Source organism: Durio zibethinus, chromosome 28, assembly GCF_047325235.1.
Source record: "Durio zibethinus cultivar Kanyao isolate XHJ-2024 chromosome 28, ASM4732523v1, whole genome shotgun sequence".
Lineage (NCBI taxonomy): Eukaryota > Viridiplantae > Streptophyta > Magnoliopsida > Malvales > Malvaceae > Durio > Durio zibethinus.
The window spans coordinates 13092372-13103899 of record NC_143189.1 but is presented as its reverse complement, the minus strand read 5'-3'; the positions used below and the strand labels follow the sequence as shown (position 1 = coordinate 13103899).

Here is an 11528-nt window from a genome sequence, read left to right as displayed (position 1 = left end):
AATAGTTTCCACAATTGTACAAATAGATAAGAAATGTATTACAATGTCTATATTTTGTGCTCAAACCAGTTGGAAGTTAGGAATGTAGTTGAGAACAAAGATTAAGGGAGGGTTGATTGGCTATATTTGGGGGCATGAAATAGATTATATGGACCAAAAATTCAAAGGGCAAATTGTACTTCATATCTCACAATTAAGGATGTGTCAACTATATTCATTCCTTGTTTAGAAATGTGGTAATTTTTTGATTGCAGCAAAATTTTCTTTTGCTTCTTGGACCATCTGTTGTCAGACTCCTGGTATATCCCAGCTATGCCAAAAGACTAAAGAGTCATCAACATATACATAAGATTAGCCTTCCCATAATAGTATTGCTTTGGTACTCTTGGAAACTTTTGCATCATCATGTTTCAAATTTAAGGGGCAATCTTTATTCCTGGAAAAGCAGTAAACAAATCAACTACAATTTTAATGCAAGGGGAAGGTTCCAGGCTCTTCACCAACCTACACCTGTCCTAATCATATATGCCACATACTAAGCACCTTTCATTTAAACATAAATACAAATATTATAATTGAAAAATGTATAAAAAAGTTATGAATATTATAATAGTGATTATGATCACACTCATATATCAAAGTTCTTTCTATTTGCACCAATAATTGATGAAAACCAAAAGAACTATTATATAATAATATTGCATAAAATTGCTAAGACAAACATAGTGAAAGGAAGCTAAAACATGCCCATTTTAATTTGTTGTCATGATTTGCATCATCATATAGTTATCATAGTCACCTGATGAAATAGCATATGATCTTGAAGAATCTTTGAAAATCTTACAAAGCAATAATTGTAGCAACCAAATAATATTATCTACTAATTTATGACCAATAGCAACATTAGAGAATATACATATCCATTCGTTCATCTAAATTTGTCAATTTATGTATTTGTAACGCATAAAATATTGTTAATTTGTATATTTATTTTTTATATAAAAATTACATATTACAATTCGTATTAATATAAAAAATATAAAACATATTTTTTAGTTTTCATCAAATTCGTATATAATTTTTAATAAAATTTTCAATAATATCATTTTTATATTTTTATATTATATTATCCTATCATATTTAAAATTCCCACAATTACTTCCATTATTCATCTTATGAGTTTTGCACAAATGCTCATGGAGAGAATGTGAGACTATAATTCATCATCTCATCTCTAATAATACAAATTTGTCCATTAAAACTGCTGAAGTACTTTGCCACATCAGACTATCCACTCCTTATATATAGAGAGAGATTAAACGAAAGAAAACAAAGCCAACCACCACACAAAGAGACGTACTTGAGCTATATACTTCAGTACTACTGCTACTACTATATAGTACTACTTCATCAGTAGTAAACATCTTTGTTTCTTTCTTCTTTCAAATATGGCACTGAAAATAGCGGCTGTGAATCCATTGATCACTGAAACGGTGGCGTGGGCGGATGAGAATTTAGTGGTGGTGAGAGAGTATGATGAAGAAAAAGACAAGGTGGATGTGGAGGAGATGGAGAGACGTTGTGAAATTGGGGAAGGTGGAAAGCATTCACTTGTGGCTGACCTTTTAGGTGACCCAATTTGTAGAGTCCGCCACTTCCCATCTCACATCATGCTGGTAATTAAATGAAATTCTCTACCTCATCAATAATCCCATCACATTCTATAGATATATGTTTGCATGGTTTTTTATTTTATTAATACTTGAAGAAAGATATATATATATATATATATATATATATATAGTGTATGGAAATGATGATTAGCGGAGCCAATCCACATGTTTAGCTAAGGCAGAAAACAAAAAAAATTTAAAGGAGACATTCCAAATTTTTTTTTTTTACATGTTTTTTCCGTTGATATTTTTTATATGTATTATAAGTGGGCACTCAATAAGAAAAAAACATAGATCCGCCATGATGATTACATGTTTAATTATTTCTGATACTTCCTATTTTGCTCTTATTGTATGGTGTGAACAGGTTGCAGAATATGGAAAAGAAAGAGAGATTGTAGGAGTTATAAGAGGTTGTGTGAAAACTGTGACAAGAGGGAATTCAATTTTTGTAAAGTTAGCTTATATTCTGGGATTAAGGGTCTCTCCTTCCCATAGGTATTTTCTTCATTCTCTCTTTCAATCACTTTTTCCATTCATTTGCTTCTTTCTTTGTTTCTATTCAATTCTACCGTTGCTGCAATTAGTCAATAAATTTGTAAAGATAAACGTGATAATCACAAGTTACGGTCGTATCTCTTTTTTTCTTCAACATGTAAGTTACTACTTTTTACTACATGAATCCTTTTTTTTTTTTAAAACCCTAGATGGCTGATGAGACACAGAGGAGAAACTGTTTTTCTTTTGCTTTTCTACTTCATTTCCTCCATGGATTCTGAAACTGTTTTTCTTGCTTTTTCAACCTCCCATTTCTCTCTTTCCATTCATTTTCAAGCTCTCTCTTTCTCTCCCTCTTTTTGTTAATTCATGCATTTTCAAGTGTGCTTTGAGTTGGGGGTTGAAAATTCTAATCCTAATTCTCCACTAAACAAAAGAAAAAAAATTATGATCAGATTCCAGCATAAAGAAAAACACAATGTTCCTAGTATCACGGAAAGTAGCAAGTGCCAGCTAACGTTGCACCGACACTTGTATTAAATCCACTTCATTAATTACTTTATTCACAGAAGAAAAAGGAAAACTTGTAGACATGATTTTGATATCTCATTCTATTCTTTGTTTCTACTTGCCTTTTTTACTTTACATATTTGCTTCTTACTTTCTAATGCTCCACTAAAATTTCAACTGCTTTCTTTTGAAGCTGCCTTTTCTTATGTCATTTTGGTTTTTATGAAAACTCATTTGCTTTTAAACAAAATTGTTAATCACCCATCACCAACAGTAACAAAAGCTCATTGTTTATCCCAATATGTTAATTATTATATTAAGCTTTCAATTATTATATGATTATCAAGCTTAAGAGTGGTGCCCTTAAAGCTTCCCTTGGATGTGACTAGCGACAAATCTAAGGGCAACCAGGGCCAATGACTCCAAAAAAAATTTGATAGTATTATAGTATAAAACTCAGCTTCCTTAATATAAAACTCGGACCCCCTTTTTCACCATTTCGGTTCCCTTCATAATTTCGTCGGCTTCGATGTAACAGCATTATCAATTTAATTCCTTTTTTTCTTTTGCAATTTTATATGGGTTAATGCTTCTTATGATTCTCTTTTGAAATGCTATATTTTGTAAGCAGGCTTTGATTAATTTAGGACATTAAGCCATACTTTGCCCATCTCTAAGTTACCTCGAGCCCACAACACAAATCTGAATTAATTATTAGTATATTTCTTTCGTGGTTAAAAAAAAAAAAGATAATTTGTTATTAAATTACTATAGGGTTCTAATCATTTTCGCAATTGGTGATGAAGGAGGTTAGGCATTGGCAAAAAACTGGTTCAAAAATTAGAAGAATGGTGCAAGCAGAATGGAGCAGAGTATGCATACATGGCCACAGATTTTACCAATGAAGCATCCATCAATTTGTTCACAAGAAAATGTGGATACACCAAATTCCGCACCCCAACAATGCTGGTGCAGCCAGTTCATGCTCATTACAAGCCATTAGGCTCAGGCATCACCGTCGTTAAACTCAATCCAAAGCTAGCTGAGTCGATTTACCGTCGCGTTTTCGCAAACTCGGAATTCTTCCCTAAAGACATTGACAACATTTTGAGGAACAAGCTGAATTTGGGCACGTTCATGGCCTTACCAAGGATGTTTCTCCCAAAATGGGATCCCAAAACAGGGATTCTTCCACCAAGTTTCGCAATTATGAGTGTTTGGAGCACCAAACAATTGTTCAGGTTGCAAGTGAAAGGGGTTTCAATGTTGACGTACGCATCTTGCATGGCTTCAAGGGTGCTCGATGCCTGGATGCCATGGCTTACGTTACCCTCAATTCCTGACGTTTTCAGGCAATTTTGGGTGTATTTCTTGTACGGATTACACATGGAAGGTAAGAATGCATCGCGGCTCATGAAATCACTATGTGCCTTCGCCCATAACATGGGCAGAGACGATGTTGGATGTGGGGCAGTACTGGCTGAGGTAGGCCAGAGTGACCCTGTTCGGGAAGTTATCCCACATTGGAGGAAATTTTCCATGTCCGAGGATTTATGGTGCATTAAGAAGTTGGCGAAATATGCTAATGCAGGGTCTGATGAAAGATGTGGACCTTCTGATTGGTCGAAATCTCGACCTTCTTCACCTTTGATTTTTGTTGACCCACGTGATATTTGACACATTTTTATTTGTTTAATGATTATTTCGAAATCCAACCTAGTACATAAAAGCGAAAAAAAAAGTTCAGTAGGTACATGATCTAATTGTTTATTACCAGGAATCTAATCAAAGAAATTACTTTGATGGTTATTATTAACTTTTGTTTTTATTTTTTATATTTTTGGAGTATTTTGGATTATTACGGATTGAATTTTGATTACTAAAACTAAAAATTCAAAAACCTATCAATAAAATACATTTGGTACTACATCGAATATTTTTAATTAAACCACTGACATTAACTCATGTTCAATTCTCTGGCTGAGACATGATACAATTAATTCAATTGGTCATGTAAAGGTTAACCTGTCTTCTGTTGTACCACTATCTCAAAATGACAGAAACATATGTCATGAACTCTAGCTGCCATCCCTATTCAGTTCTGTGCAAGAGCTTGAAGGCTAACTTCACTCTAGTCTAAAGAGTTCATACTATTCCAGAGAACAAATACAAACGCAATTTCATTGAAGAATCAGAATTCGGAAAGCTTCTGATATCTATTATTGAAAGCTGGATATCAGAACTTCAGGGGATTTAAATAGGAGACGCTTAAAAAATACATAATTAAAACGCAGCAGGATTCGTTGATTGAGAACGAATACATAATATATGTATATATATGATCAAATAGTATATAACTGTTTTTCAATCAAAATTAATGTTACTTTCCTGAATCATGGCCTATATAGAAGAGAAGACATTATTTTCTGCAGCAGGAAAATATATCAGGCAAGTTAAACCAGTGTCAACTAAACTGGTATTCACTAGACAATTTGTAGTAGTAACAGACACCAGAACTGCTTAAACTTCAAGTATACATACATTTTACAAATACAGTGAGCAGAATTAGCTCATTTGATTTTATAGCCAAGTTCATCTGTGTCAAGATCATTAAAGTCTGGCTCTGGTGGCTTTGGAACCTTCATCAAGCTCTTGGAACTAGTGATGACTCGATTCTTATGGCCACGAAGATTAGCTGCAAAGCGTGATGCATATATAGTTGCACCAAGGCTGTAGGAATCTGCAGTGTCATCACTTTGTCCAACTAAGGCCTGTTCATCATCATAGTCTAGCTCCTCCTCTTCTTTACGGCGAAGTTCTGCAATTTTCCTTTTGGAATACTTGCGCCAAAAAGTTTGGATGAAGCAGGCAGCCCAAGTCCTCCATTGCTGTGAGTAGAACCGGAAGGTATGCTGAACCTGCCTACTATGAAGGCGCCTAAATTGACTGGAAACGAATTTCAGCTCTTCAGCTTCTAAAGCAAAAGCCTCCACCTCATTTAAAGCCTTCACTGTTCGAGTAGATGATGGTAAGTTGGAACCAGATTTGGGGTCAAGCGCCCATGTCAAGAGTTCCTCACCACAAAAGTCCCCTTCTTTGAGTAAACCTCTGTTGAAAAAGCCACTCCTCCCACCATCTGTTGTCACACTTTCAAGGCAGCCACGTATAATGAAAAGCATCTCATTTACTGGATCCCCTTCTCGAACTATGTAAGTATGTTCTGTGTATAAACTTGGTTTGAGTCGCTCGCAAATTGCATCAAGTAACCTCTCATCCATATTGGCAAAAAGAGGAACCTGCAAGCATAGAATGCAATATAAGACCGACATAGAACAAATATTATACGCTCACAAAGGATAAGGTATACTTGAACCAAAAGAAAAGCAAGTTGTGTGTGACAGGTTCAGTCCTCCGGCTGTCATAACAATGAAATTTGCAGGTTCCCATGCAAATATTCATGCCAATAACTTTCGACTTACTATTTAAGGCATAGCTCAAAACTCATGGTTTACAAGTCCATGGAAATTCATACGATGATCTCAAAAAGACATTAAAAGCTGGTTGATAGAGAGCAAGAAAAAAAAAAAAATGAAGATCCTTACCCTTCGGACCAAATTCAAACAGAGATGTCGCTTAATATCCCTCCTCAGATCTTTTGGTAAACTCTGGACTAAGTTTTCTTCATCGACTCCTCGTGTCTCCAACCACTTGTATTGGTCATAGCGCCTAACTTTCTCCCTGAGATCCTGTGGAAGTGCACGATGATGCATCCACTGCTCAGAGTCACGCCTTTTGATCCTCATTTCCTCAAGACGAACCGTAAGAGACTGAAGGTAGGTCTGTTGCAATCACAAGAAACCTCAAACTTCAGCATTAATTTTTGTATATCTAACATTTTATTTTGTTCGTTTCCTCTTCTTTCAAAGATAAACATGCAATATTCAATTGGCAGTTAACCGCAAGCCATTTCAGGAAGTATTCTAGCATCCAGTAGAGTCGAATGCTATTGCTTCATGGGCTGAATGGCACCCATCCCCTAGACAAAGTGCTGGTTTGATCTTAATCCTTGGTTCAAGCACTCCCAGGCTCATGATATCCAAAAAGTTGTCTATCGGGAAAAGAAAATCAAAGGATTTAATACTCATCTGACCAAGGTTTTCAATTTACCTGCATGTTTCCAATCAAAAGTGCGAAGAGGATAAGGCCAAAAATAGCTATTGCTATGGAAAAGAGAATTTCTCCTGGATAGGTGCTGGTTTGAAGCCCCTGACCAAGTGTACTGAAGAAAATAAAATGGATCTTGATCAGTAAATGCAACACCCAGGAGTACAAGGAAAAGGCAAAAAGAAAAAACAAAAGTCAAATATAAACTACACAGAAGCAACCTTAAATTCTGCAGGCCCCACCACAGACAGTAACAGAATTTAGAGAAGAAGACGTTGGATGAAACAGTGCGAGATTCTATAGCTTGTGTGTAGATCCCGTAATTGAATGGTGATGAATCGGTATCCTCTTTAATAGAACATTTACTACCAAGTATTTTCTCACTGACCTTTCGCCAGTCTGCAAAACCCCGCATATGCTTGTTGCCACAGTACAAGAAATCTATGTTGCATTTTCCACTACCGATACAAGCTTTTCGCCAGCATGTGTCATTACGCTCTACAGCCAGTAAGTACCAAAAGGCCCCAACTATCTGCGTATTCCATCTCAAACTAGTCAGAAAGGAAACTGTCCAGGCAATTGCTTCCAAACTAGAAGTAATAAATTCAGAAGAAAAGGAACAAAAACTTACATGACTAGCAAGAATGTACCATAGCAGATAATACGCAGCACCAGACCAAGCGCCTTCAGCAAAACTACCGGCGGTCTTCTTCAGTTCTGAAGTCAATGGTATAAAGCGGACAAACCTAGGAATATACTGAATAAATACAATGATTAGCAATGCCTGTTTCGTTGCCCATACCTCTGAACCTTTTGATCTGTGAAGAAATTTCCACACCACTATCTGCATGCAGACAAGGAAGCATTTAAGAAAAAGAACCATTTTCTCCTCCTACGCAATTCAGAACAGATACAGCTGCCTGTAGTATGTTATGCTAGCATAATCTCTCTCATGGAGTTTTCATGTACAAAATGTTTTTATGATTGTTTTGATCTTTTGAATAAATGTAACAATTCCTGGAGTGCCGGCAAATATGCTCAGATCAGCAACATCACTTCTCAATCAGGCCTATATTTATTATAAAAATCTAGAGATTGAAGTAAGTAGTTTGTCAAACCTGTGGCAGTGGGAGCACAGAAAGAAAATCAACAATGAAGTAACGACTTAAATATCGTGCGGCTATCTGTGCAGAATCTATAACAAGTTCACCTCGTCCAAAAACCCGCGATGATGGTGCAATATATGCTGTACGGAACTGAAGACACATGCGAATGAGGTAGAAAGCATCAATTATTGTCCGAATGGTTGTAGTTGTGACTCCCAACTTTACATCAATACCAAGGCAATGTGATAGATGATTGAAGATAGGAAGATAGAAAAATAGTGGATCCACAGATACTGCAAGAATGCATGATACAACAAAAAACTTATTCCATAGCAAAAGAGATCTATCTTGGGGGTCAAAAATCATTTTGTCTGACACTTTGAGATCTTCTGGGAACACAGCTCGTGTGACTCCAGATCGAAGGGAGCGACCAAATGTTAATAGTCCTTCTGATCCTCTCTTCATCCCTATCTTCAAAGATTGTGATGCATTCTTCTTTCCACGACCACCGAATGTCAAGCCCTCTAAATTAAATATGCATTTCTTCATTCCTCCAGTTCCAGATGACATTGACATTGTAGAGTCTAAATCATCCAACCTAGAGTTAAAACATAAGCAACAATCAGGCACTGATTTTTTTTTTTTAAATAATAATAGCCTAAAACTACAAATTCAATAAATCATTTTCTGAAGCAAAATGTAAAGCTGTATATGATATATGAGTACCTACCTTACAAATTTCTCTTTCTGACCTCCAATATACTGAGACTTGGAAGAACAATCAAACATTTTGCAGAACTGATCATGTATTTTGCAACATTGAATCACGGTACATTATGGATGTATTAAAAATAACATCGGCTCCTGTGGAAAAAATTTTCCAAAAACTTGTCTCAACAGAAAGATAAATACGGGAAGAGCAAAATAAGAGGGTCAAGTTGCAGCCATGAAAATTGTGATTCTTGAATAAGATGTTAATATACTGCAGTGCTTTGAGGGTAGCTTATAAAAATTACAGTAGCAAACTTCTGCATAATTTTGTGAATTTATAGCGCAAAAGCATAATAACCTCAACACAATATAAATCAAAACAGACTTTTGAGGGGCATTAACGAGACAAGTATGAAAATTGTGTTAAATTTTTTAAATTATCAGCCATGAATATTGGAAAGGAGGGTTGATCCTCCATACCATCCAAAATCAGAAACTAATAATTCAGAATTCTGCCATTCTCAGCTTCTCCTCAAATTAGGTGCAAAATAAGCCAAACGGCCTGAAAATTGATTCCTAATATTACTATAAATCTATATCACCTTACCAAATTTGATGAATTATAAGCTCATGAAATTCTTAATATCGTGTTTGTAAATTCATAATACAAAAACTTTTTTTCATTTGGCAATACCAAAATTTCCTCAATTTTGACAATCTCTTTGATGGTTCTGCTAATATGTGAAATATTATTTTTATAATATGACCAGGAATGATTTATCTTCAAAGTTTGTTTGATTTAATCTCTTTTGTCGGACAATCTTAAATATACCTGAAATATTCATATTAAGTCTATCTGTTCACATTGATCCGAATTCTGGGTATTGTTAACAAAGATTTATGTATAACCAGGAAAACCGAAAGGAAAAAATTTTTTTGCTATCCTGGAGAAATCATATATAATTCATAAAAATTATAGGGTTTTTAATGATTAAAAAAAAAATAAAAACAAAGGAAGATACGGTTTAGTTATGTTACACTGCGAAGCATTGTATATATATATATATATATATATATATATATATATTAAATCTTCTTAATGCAAAAATAAATTATAAATAAAAATAACTTACAGCAATAATTTCCAGGTTGCTGCTATGGGAATACACAATGTAGGGGGATGATAGGGAAAAAATTTTGGCTTGAAGAAGAAAAGGAATGGGCCAAATGAGAAAAAGAGAGGAAACTATATGTTTGTTTTTGGGAGGTTTGAGAGTTTTACAGTTATTATGGTTATTGTCCTTCCCAAAAGTTTCATGCAAATTGGGAAAATTTTAAAAAGAAAAGAAAATAAAGACAGATGGAGAACTTTTTTTCTTTTTTCATGGTTTAAAGTAATAACAAAGGCACAGTTTCCATTCATATGAACATGTTTTATTCCAAGAAAAAAAGGCAAGGGGCATTTCAAAAACCACCAAATAATATTTTAAATTCTAAAAGTAAGAATAACAATAGTCATTAATAATTAATAAATTAACGAATAAATTTTCGGTACATTAATTTGAATATTTAGATTTGAAGAAAAGTAAATTAAGTTTAATTGAATCTTGATGCTCTTATCATAACGATATAATATTTTTCATATCTAATATAATTTTATTTAAACTTATAATCTCTTCGAAAGATATCACGTGTCAATTTTTTAGATGAGTCGGCTTCTTCTATTAAAAAGTTTTTTATATTACTTTTCTTAGTAAAATTTATTTGTGTTATCCTGCTATTAAAGAAAATTTTTAATTTGACTTCTCAAGTATATACAATTAGAGCCTAACATATTGGATTTTAGTAGCAGGGAGAATGTTAACACTACAAAACATTAAATAACAGTAGTTTTTTAAATTTTTTTTATAAACTTTTTTGTTTACAGTGAATAGCTTCACTCATTAAACCCCAAACTTGGAAGATGTCTTTCCCTTCCTTATCCAACCTTTTTCCTTTGTTTATTGATTATTACATTTATTTCGTTTCACCTTTCAACTTAAAGTGTTCTTCCAAGGGGGATGTTCAAACCAGAGAGGATTTAATTATAGCAACTATGGGTTTTCTCAACAAATTTGTTTGTGCACTCATTCGATCAAAGAAAATGATGAAATCTCTTCCCCTTTCTTATCTAGCCATTCCCCCCATCTGTTGAATATCCATTTAGTTATCAATGCTTTTGATCTTCCAAAAGCCTTTTTTAGAAAAACTTTTAAAAAAATCCAATTCTATTCCTTCATTTGCCATGCAGATCTGTCTTCTTTGAAAAAGGAAACTATCGATTTGTAAGCAGTTTCTATCATTTTATTAAGACTCTTATGATTTATTGCTACTCATAGTCACTAGTTGAAAACCCCTTTGGCAGAATCTGTCGGTTAAAAGATGTAGCTTACAAGCATTGCGAGAATTAGATTGTCTATTTGCTGATTTAACGCGTAAAATTGACAACCATTCTATTTCGTTATTTGAGCTAAATAAATTGTAAAATATTTTGATGGGTTAACTTATTATGGTTCTATGTTAACCTTTTTAAAAAGTAGTAGTCAAATGTTTGTGTTTCAATTTGGAATAATATTTTAATGATTGTCCATTATCACTATAGAAGTTGAAATTTCCTGCATACAAGGCTCAATATTTGAAAGCTTGGCAAAACATGTATGTGATTACTACAAATATATTTTTCCCTGCCCCTATAATATGCAAAGATTATGTTATCCAAATTTTTGTTTACTGTTTGTTTATCATTAAGCGATGTTATAGAATCTATTCATTTTTAGATTTTGAATTGATTTACAATTGTAACAAATGCTGATAGAATAGATGCTAC

General features: G+C 34.0%; 2 protein-coding genes across 3 annotated transcripts; one reads left to right on the top strand and one right to left on the bottom strand.

Annotated features, from left to right (window-relative positions):
* Positions 1-1261: 1261 nt before the first annotated feature.
* LOC111281173 (putative N-acetyltransferase HLS1) lies at positions 1262-4490 on the top strand. The gene is made up of 3 exons (XM_089757181.1): positions 1262-1676; positions 2041-2171; positions 3488-4490. Exons 1-3 carry the CDS (start codon positions 1449-1451, stop codon positions 4356-4358), a joined length of 1230 nt encoding a protein of 409 aa, XP_089613307.1. The 5' UTR covers positions 1262-1448; the 3' UTR covers positions 4359-4490.
* Positions 4491-5018: 528 nt separating this feature from the next.
* LOC111280788 (putative cyclic nucleotide-gated ion channel 8) lies at positions 5019-9887 on the bottom strand. Of its 2 annotated transcripts, XM_022868256.2 has the most exons (8): positions 9796-9887; positions 8682-8815; positions 7964-8549; positions 7477-7689; positions 7067-7377; positions 6849-6960; positions 6284-6520; positions 5019-5977 (listed from the first exon to the last, which is right to left on the bottom strand). In XM_022868256.2, exons 2-8 carry the CDS (start codon positions 8738-8740, stop codon positions 5252-5254), a joined length of 2244 nt encoding a protein of 747 aa, XP_022723991.1. In that variant the 5' UTR covers positions 8741-8815; positions 9796-9887; the 3' UTR covers positions 5019-5251. The 2 variants fall into 2 exon arrangements, with proteins under 2 accessions (XP_022723991.1, XP_089612994.1); XM_089756868.1 differs by lacking the exon at positions 9796-9887 and having other exon boundaries at positions 5236-5977; positions 7067-7689; positions 8682-8740.
* Between the last annotated feature and the right edge of the window lie 1641 nt (positions 9888-11528).

Coding starts and splice junctions, on each gene's coding strand:
- LOC111281173 (XM_089757181.1), top strand. CDS start 1,449: ATGGCACTGAAAATAGCGGCTGTGAATCCATTGATCACTGAAACGGTG. Junction 1,677..2,040: donor TCCCATCTCACATCATGCTG/GTAATTAAATGA, acceptor TGGTGTGAACAG/GTTGCAGAATATGGAAAAGA. Junction 2,172..3,487: donor AGGGTCTCTCCTTCCCATAG/GTATTTTCTTCA, acceptor TTGGTGATGAAG/GAGGTTAGGCATTGGCAAAA.
- LOC111280788 (XM_089756868.1), bottom strand. CDS start 8,740: ATGTTTGATTGTTCTTCCAAGTCTCAGTATATTGGAGGTCAGAAAGAG. Junction 7,690..7,963: donor CTGTGCTCCCACTGCCACAG/GTTTGACAAACT, acceptor GTCTGCATGCAG/ATAGTGGTGTGGAAATTTCT. Junction 6,521..6,848: donor TTTTGATTGGAAACATGCAG/GTAAATTGAAAA, acceptor TGATTGCAACAG/ACCTACCTTCAGTCTCTTAC.